The following is an 8,974-nucleotide window of genomic DNA, read 5'->3' as shown; positions in this document are numbered from 1 at the left end:
CCAGAGTCTGCAGCCCTGCTGGGCTAGCCAGTTATCTGGGAACACCTACGCTCCGGCAGCATCTTGGACCTAGAGACCATACCTAGAGGTGGCCGGGGGGAAGGGGGGGACTCTACCTGCCTGAGGGATCACCATCACACACCCCACCTGCACACCTAAGCCAAACAAAGGCCCTAAGCAAATGCAGCCTCTTCCTCTTCCAATCTCTTCCCAGGATTTCCGGGGAAGGAGGCCGGGGAGGCACCCAGCAGGCGCCCCCTGTAGGGAAATTCAGGAACCACCACTCCTTGCATATACCTCTCAGCTACACTGATGACTGCAAACTAATTATTAGTTACAAAAAACATATTCTCTACTAGAGTATGAACCCAGAACCCAGCTCCCACACCCAGGGTGGAGTGTGTATGTCTGTGCTGGGTGTTTTAAAGCCTGTTAAGCTCACACTAAGATGTAATTTGAACGTAACACTGCAGGTTAACTAGGGAGCAACTGAGAAGGGCGGTCAGATGCGTAGGGATTGGAACACGAATATGGGGTGTGTGTAGGAGGGAGCGTGCTGTACTACGTGCAACAGAGATTTGGCCTTAGCACCAGGCAGGCCTCAGTTCAAAGCTCAGTTCCATGGTTACCAGTTGTATGACCAGAAGATGCGAGGTGAAGCGTAGGGGCTGTGACAGGAGTCTACGGGGGGGTCAGACCCCCAATTTTGTCACCTGCCGGCTGAGTGATCTTGGCGGGTTACCTGACATCTTATTTCCTCAGAGAGTTACATACGGGAATTAAATGAGCAAAGCGCAAAGCGCTCAGAAAGCACTTGGCTCATGGTGCACTTAAAATAAATATTATTATTACTCAACCTTTCTGAATCTCAACTTCTTACTCTATAGTAACAGATTGCAGGCTGATTTTAAATGGAAAGGAAATAAATCTGTAAAAAAACTTTCACCAAACAATACTTATTTTGTGTGATGTAGTCTAATATCTTCGTTTTTATACTAACTCATTAAAGAAAATGAGTGACCCAGCAAATTGATTTCATCATCCATTAGTGCATAGAAACTTAAGGTTAAAAAATCCAGCCTACAGAATGTGTGTGTGTGTGTGTGTGTGTGTGTGTGTGTAAATTTTAATTCCAGTATAGTTAACATAGAGTGTTATATTAGTTTCAGGTGTACAATATAGTGACTCAACAATTCTGTATACTACTCGGTGCTCATTTATCCTAATCCCCAACACCTACTTCACCCATCCCCCCACCCGCCTCCCCTCTGGTCACCACCAGTGTGTTCTCTATAGTTGAGAGTCTGGTTTTCTGTTTGTCTCTTTTCTTCCTCTTTGTTCATTTGTTTTGTTTCTTAAATTCCACATACGAGTGAAATCATGTGGTATTTGTCTTTCTCTGACTGACTTACTTAACATTATACTAACTCCATTCACGTCGTTGCAAATGGCAAGAGTTCATTCTTTTTTATGGCTGAGTAATAGTCCATGGTATAGATACACCACATCTTCTTTATCCATTCATCAGTCCATGGATACTTGGGCTGCTACCATAATTTGGCTGTTGTAGATAATGCTACTCTCGATATAGGGGTACAGGCATCTTTTCAAATTTGTGTTTTTGTATTCTTTGGGTACATACCTAATAGTAGAATTACTGGCTCAGATGATAGTTCTTTTTTTTTTTTTTAAGATTTTATTTATTTATTTGACAGAGATAGAGACAGCCAGAGAGACAGGGAACACAAGCAGGGGGAGTGGGAGAGGAAGAAATAGGCTTCTAGCGGAGAAGCCTGATGTGGGGCTCGAACCCATAACACTGGGATCATGCCGTGAGCCGAAGGCAGACACTTAACGACTGAGCCGCTCAGGCACCCCACAGATGGTAGTTCTATTTTTAATTTATTGAGGACCCCCCGGACCATTTCCACAGGGGCTGCACCAGTTTGCCGTCCCACCAACAGTGCACGAGGGTTCCCCTTTCTCCACATCCTCGCCAACACCTGTTGTTTCTCCTGGTTTTGATTTTAGCAGTTCTGACAGGTGTGAGGTGAGACCTCATTGTGGTTTTGATTTACATTTCCCTGCTCATGAGTCTACAGAATATATTTTTAATAGACTTTATTTTTTCAGAGCAGTTTTAGGGTCACAGCAAAATCGAGCAGAAAGTACAGAGAGTTCCCGCATACCCCCTGCTCTGCACACGCTCAGCTTCCGCCACTAGCAATATCCCGCACCCGAGTGGCACATTTGTCACAACCGATGAACCACAGGGACACAGCATTATCACCCGAAGTCCATAGTTTACATTGGTGTTCACTCTTGCTATGGTACATTCTGTGGGCTTGACAAATGTATAATGATATGTACCTGCTGTTACGATATATCATCAGACTAGTTTCACTGCCCTAAAAATCTTCTGTGCTCGCCCAGTCCCCTCTCCCTCTAGAATATTTATTTTTTTAAGATTTTATTTATTTATTTGACAGAGAGAGACAGAGCACAAGCAGGGGGAGCGGCAGACAGAGGGAGAGGGAGAAGCAGGCTCCCCACTGAGCAGGGAGCCCAAGATGTGGGGCTCCAACCCAGGCCCCTGGGATCATGACCTGAGCTGAAGGTAGACAATTAACTGACTGAGCCACCCAGGCACTCCTAGATTTTCTTCTTTTTTAGATTTTCTTTTTCTTTTTCTTTTTTTTTTTTTTCATTTGAGAGACAGCGCACAAGCAGGGGGAGAGGCAGAGGGAGCGAAAGATTCCCCACTGAGCTGGGAGTCCCACCTGCTGCTGGATCCCAGGACCTGGAGATTGTGACCTGAGCCTAAGGCAGGTGCTTAACCATCTGAGCCACTCAGGCGCCCCTAGAATATATATATTTTAACACAGTTTCTGGGTCCCAGGTGATGCTTAGTAATTCACAGTGTGGATCGTGCTGCAAGCTGTTGCAATGGTTCAGGCATGTGAGCCACGGAAAGACAGCTGTGGCCACAAGCCAGGAAGAGAGGGGAGGCTGTGGGAAGAGCAGGGCGGCCTTGGCGACAGCATGGGGAATGGGGAGGCAGGAGCCTGGGGACGTAAGGGATCTGGAAGCTAGTGGTGGTGGTGGGCTCCGAGAAATAGGAAGTGGTGGGCAGCAAGGACTTCAAGGCAGGATTTCAACCTGCTAACCCTGCGTGGATCCATCGGCTAGGACTGCAGGAAGCTCTCTGGATGAAGTGCTGGCCCAGCTGGGCTCTACTTCCATTGCACTGTGTGACCTTGGGCAAGTCCCTTCCCTCCTCCAGCGGCTGGACTGGATGTCCTACACTGTACCCTGTACACTGTGAAGGGGAAAAGGTGCCCCCCACAGCCGAGCCGCGTGGGGGGGGGGGTAGGGAACCTTCAAGGATCAGGCAGGATGGGTGGGAGTCTGAGATAAGGAGGGACCAGGGACGCAGGCAGGAGCAGCCTCGCTCGGAAGGGGCTTTCTTGGGCATGCATTCGTGCTGAGCAACAGGCAGCCGCGTCCTGTAGCCATCGGTCTTCTCTACACAGCGGGGAGAGAAACTTTCCAGCCTGAGCCGCCAGCCGCTTTAAGGCCTCAGCTCCTGGCCCCCCGGTGACCCTCCGCGCCCGGGAGGGGCGGGCGGTCGCGCGCTGGTGGCGGCGGCGGCGGCGGCGGCGGCTGGGCCGGTCCGCCCAAGGGTTAACCCGTTCCCCGCAGCTGCCGCGCGTGCCTTGCAGAATTTCACCAGAAGAGGGTACAGTTTGAAAAGCTCTTGACGTCAGGCTGGAATTCCTATTGTGTTTAGACACGGCTTGGGCAAAGCAAGCCCAAGTTCGCTCTCCGCACACCTCGGCGGACTGCGCGGGTCCGGCAGCTCCGCGACTCGTCCGGCGCGGGAGGCGCCCGCGGGGAGCCGCGCGGCTCCGGGACCTGCCCGCAGCTGCCCGCGCGCCCCGGGGCGGAGGACCGCCGCCCACGAGGGGACCCCGGTCGCGCAGGAGGCCGAGCCGAAGCGGCGGGTCGCGCCGCCTGGGAGCAGGGTGAGTGCCCAGGACGAGGCCGGCGGCCGCGAGAGCCCCCCGCCGGCGCGCCCCGGCGCCCGCATGCCCGGCCTGAGCCCCGCCGCCGGGTGCATGCCTCCCCCGCGGCGCGCCCCTGCCGCCTGCCGCCCGCTGTGAGCGCCCCTCCAGGCAGGCGGGCGCCGGCGGGCTTCCCCGGGGGCGGCGCGGGCTGGGACCCGCCGGACCCACGGCGGCGGCGGCGGCGGCGGCGGCGGCGGCGGCGGCGGCGGCAGGCGGCGGGGCGCAGAGCGGAGGCTGAGCGGGCGCTCGCAGGGAGGATGGACGCGGCCGGGGAGCGCAGCCTCCCGGAGCCGGGCAGCCAGGACTCCCGGGCCGGCGACGACATCGAGATCGTCGTCAACGTGGGGGGCGTGCGGCAGGTGCTGTACGGGGACCTCCTGAGCCAGTACCCGGAGACCCGGCTGGCCGAGCTCATGGGCTGCTTGGCGGGGGGCTACGACACCATCTTCTCCCTGTGCGACGACTACGACCCCGGGAAGCGCGAATTCTACTTCGACAGGGACCCGGACGCCTTCAAGTGTGTCATCGAGGTGTACTATTTCGGGGAGGTCCACATGAAGAAGGGCATCTGCCCCATCTGCTTCAAGAACGAGATGGACTTCTGGAAGGTGGACCTCAAGTTTCTGGACGACTGCTGCAAGAGCCACCTGAGCGAGAAGCGCGAGGAGCTGGAGGAGATCGCGCGCCGCGTGCAACTCATCCTGGATGACCTGGGCGTGGACTCGGCCGAGGGCCGCTGGCGGCGCTGCCAGAAGTGTGTCTGGAAGTTCCTGGAGAAGCCCGAGTCGTCGTGCCCGGCGCGGGTGGTGGCCGTGCTGTCCTTCCTGCTCATCCTCATCTCGTCGGTGGTCATGTGCATGGGCACCATCCCCGAGCTGCAGGTGCTGGACGCTGACGGCAACCGCGTGGAGCACCCGACGCTGGAGAACGTGGAGACGGCGTGCATCGGCTGGTTCACGCTGGAGTACCTGCTGCGCCTCTTCTCGTCGCCCAACAAGCTGCACTTCGCCCTGTCCTTCATGAACATCGTGGACGTGCTGGCCATCCTGCCCTTCTACGTGAGCCTCACGCTCACGCACCTGGGCGCGCGCATGATGGAGCTGACCAACGTGCAGCAGGCCGTGCAGGCCCTGCGGATCATGCGCATCGCGCGCATCTTCAAGCTGGCCCGCCACTCCTCGGGCCTGCAGACCCTCACCTACGCCCTCAAGCGCAGCTTCAAGGAACTGGGGCTGCTGCTCATGTATCTGGCCGTGGGCATCTTTGTCTTCTCGGCCCTGGGCTACACCATGGAGCAGAGCCACCCCGAGACCCTGTTTAAGAGCATCCCCCAGTCCTTCTGGTGGGCCATCATCACCATGACCACCGTTGGCTACGGGGACATCTACCCCAAGACCACCCTGGGCAAGCTCAACGCGGCCATCAGCTTCCTGTGCGGGGTCATCGCCATTGCCCTGCCCATCCACCCAATCATCAACAACTTCGTCAGGTACTACAACAAGCAGCGGGTCCTGGAGACGGCCGCCAAGCACGAGCTAGAGCTCATGGAGCTCAACTCCGGCAGCGCGGGCGACGGCAAAGTGGGGTGCTCCCGCAGTGACCTGGACAGCCTCCCGCCAGAGCCCGTTGGGGAGGAGGGGCCGAGCTGGAGCAGCCGGCTGAAGATCTCCCACAGCGACACCTTCATCCCTCTCCTGACCGAGGAGAAGCACCACAGGACCCGGCTCCAGAGTTGCAAGTGATGACGGTCTTCCGGGCACCGGTGGACTCGGCCAGCGGACGGATGGACGGGAGTGGCGGGCCCGGCAGTGACTTCCTGGGAGGGGCTGTCCTTTGTCCCCTCGACCGTCTCCTGAACAGAACTCTGAAGGCCCCCTCGGGCACCCCTGGTGAGGCTGGGTAAGACCCCCTTGATGTTGCCAACTGTCAGGAGCCAGTGGGGAAAGAGGGGTGTCCAGGAGTCACGGGCAGTGTGGGGTGACGGAGGCCATGGTCTGGCTGATGGCGGGAGCCCTCGCCCGGTTCTGTATCTCCTTCAATAAAGCCTCCTGCTCTGCGCACCCACCTGTGTTGTAGCTTCTGTCACAGGCTGGCTGTCCCCCGCCACCCCGTCCCTCAGACGTGGCTCGGGCGCACCCTGTGCTGGGCCGGGAAGTAGGTGTGCAGCCCGGGGGGGGGGGGCTATTTTTAGTTGAGAGCTAATTAAAGAAGGGTTCATACACAGGCTTCGGCGCCAAGGAGCCTTGCCACATTCCAGGAGGCTCTGTGCCGGCGACTCCTTCCTTCTGTTTCCTTCTGAGGAAAAGCTTGCTCCCAGAAGGCGAAGAGTTCACTGAGCTAGAAACACTAAGTGGAGTGGTTACCACTTACTTATCACCTGTGGGAGGCCCATTTCACAACTTCTTTCCATTCCTTCCAGCAACCCTGCTAGATAGGCATCCCCATTTGACAGATGAAGAAACCGAGGCCCGGGACCACACAGAGCAGGGATTCAGTCCCAGGTGTGAAGATCCCAAAGCCCACACATTCTCTTTGCTTTGAGGTGGCCTTGGGACAGAGGCGTGTGCTTGGGCCTACAGGGGATGGAGGGTCTGTAGACCAGGAGAAGAGCTGAGCTTTCTTGGGGTGGGTGTGCCTGTCCTCCAGCCCATCCTTTCTTCTAGAACCAGGACCTCTGCCGTATCAGCTGAACGGACAAACCTGAGTGTGCCCGGGGGGCCCACTTCCAGCCTGGGCTGAGAACGCCAGAGGAACAGAGGCAGACAGACTTGGGTTTGCAGCCCAGGAAATGAGGAAGACATCTCTGAGATGTCCTCCAGTTCAAATACTTTTCTCTGGCACTTTTCTCTCCCCCACCACTCCCTTCGTCGCTGTGTGGTCTCAGGCCTGTTGATTAACTTCTCTGATCCTCATTGTGATCATTCATTAAGGGGGGTTATTAGAATTATCTCCGAGAACCATGGTGCTTCACACAGTGCCTGGCACGTAGCAGTTGCTCGGTGAACGGCCGCCATTTCTATGACTGTGTCTGAGAGGGAGGCGAGGCCCACAGCCGTCCACGCTGGCTTCCAAGGTCTGGGCTGGGCTCACACAGCAGCAAGGGGAGGGGACAGGGCCCTGTTCATAGTCAAAGGCAGTCTCCTTGGCACAGAGTCAGTCCCGGCAGGCCCTTCTCCCTGGCTATCTCTCTTCCAGGAGCCCCAGAACTCTGTTCGTTCTTCCCCAGCTGAGGCCATTGATGCCCAGGGAGGAGCCATGGTGGGGGAGTAGGGTGGGTGATCCCCCCAGTCTTTCCTCTTCTCTGGGCCCTGCTTTTCCCACATGGATACAGAGGGATGATTTCTCTGGGCTCCTTCCAGGATTTCGAAGCCTAGGGCATGTTGTGTTGAGGACTCCACGGGGTGGGAGCCTGTCCCATGGTAAGGGGACTTGGAGGGGAGGCCTCGAGTCAGGGCCATCCCTGTGGGGAGCAAGGCCCTGAGCCAATATTGTGTGCCCCTCCCCCAAGTTTTACCAGGGAAATACTGGGTCAGGTGACCAAGGGAGGTAGAGGAAGGAGGTGGGGCTGGGGCTGTGGGACTCAGTGGAGGTAGAGGGGCGGAGAGGAGGGGATTATTGCCTGGTCTGTGCGGGCCTTGGCTCAGTGGGGGCTCCGAAGCCTAAGTGGGGGGAAAAGTCCCTGGTTGGGGAGAGGCCAGGAGGACCCGGGATCAGGAGGAGCCTCCCCTTTGGTTCACCTGGGGGTTAGCAGAGAGTGTCTTTATAGCCGCAAAAGCATCTCGGAGTCCAGCTCGTCTACTGGAAGTAGGAGACTGTCCAGAGAGGATAAGTGACTTGTCTGAGAACCTTCGTGAATTAGGATTAGATGGTGTCCTGGTGTCAGAGGAGCTCAGAGCGGGGCAGGCTGGTTGTGCAGGGGTGGCCAGGCGGCTGTGGGAGCCAGGCGGAGGGGCAACCGTCTCTCCCTGGGGAATCTTTCCAGGGTACATTAGAACCGCCTGGGAGCTATACAAAATCCTGGTGGGCAGCTGGCACCCACACCCGTTACGTTAGAATCCTAGGGTGACACCCAGGCATCAGAATTTTAAAAAACTTTAAAGTGCACACGAGTCATCAGGAGCTCTTACTAAAATGCAGACTTTGAGTCAGCAGATCCGCCTGGGCCCCCGAGATCGTGCATTCCCAGCAAGCTCCCCGGTCCAGCCACTACCTTCTAGCAACCCCGGGGCTGGTCCTGAAGCCACACTGGGAGAATCAAAAGGCCACAAAAGGAGCTGGCACACTATGGCCTGGGGCCCAAATGTAGGCTGCCATTTGTACAATCTGTGAGCTGAGAATGCTTTTTATGTTTTTAAATGGTTAAAAAAAAAATCAGAGAAAGAATAACATTTTGTGACACATGAAAAGTATCTGAAATTCAAATAAAGTCTTAGTGGGACAGAGCCACGCCCATTTCTCAGGTTGTCTCCGGCTGTCTCAGCGGCAAGGGCGGAGATGAGTCGTTGTGAAGGAGAGCACATGGCCCTCAGAGCCCAAAATATTTCTTATCTGGCCCTTTACAGCAATGGTGCGCCAGCCGGGGTGTGGGAAATGAGATCTGTTAGGCCTTGAAGAATGAGTAGGAGCTCTCCTGGAAGCAAGAAAGAGCTGTGCAAACCCCAGGAACATCATGAGCTAAGACCCAGGAGCATGGGGCCCACTTCCATCGGGGTGGGACTGTGTCCCTCTCAGTGTCCCCGGGGGCTCAGAGCTGCCCTCCTTTCTTTCCTTCTGAGAGTCCCCGAGTCTTGGCTTCCTACATTGGGTTCTCTGCAAGCCGGGGCTCCTGCTTTGCAAGCCAAGCTCTTCCTCCCTTCCTGACCTCTCGTCCATACTGTCACCAAATCTCCCCTCTCCTGGGACCAGAG

General features: G+C 56.4%; 1 protein-coding gene across 1 annotated transcript; it reads left to right on the top strand.

Moving 5' to 3' along the window:
* Positions 1–4,324: 4,324 nt before the first annotated feature.
* On the top strand, positions 4,325–6,169 carry KCNF1 (potassium voltage-gated channel modifier subfamily F member 1). Its single transcript, XM_008687925.2, has one exon. The coding sequence runs from the start codon at positions 4,325–4,327 to the stop codon at positions 5,807–5,809; it is 1,485 nt and encodes a 494-aa protein (XP_008686147.2). The 3' UTR covers positions 5,810–6,169.
* Positions 6,170–8,974: the final 2,805 nt, after the last annotated feature.

Source organism: Ursus maritimus, unplaced genomic scaffold (assembly GCF_017311325.1).
Source record: "Ursus maritimus isolate PB19 unplaced genomic scaffold, ASM1731132v1 scaffold_6, whole genome shotgun sequence".
NCBI classification, from domain to species: Eukaryota; Metazoa; Chordata; class Mammalia; order Carnivora; family Ursidae; genus Ursus; species Ursus maritimus.
This window is presented reverse-complemented; position numbering and strand designations above follow the sequence as displayed.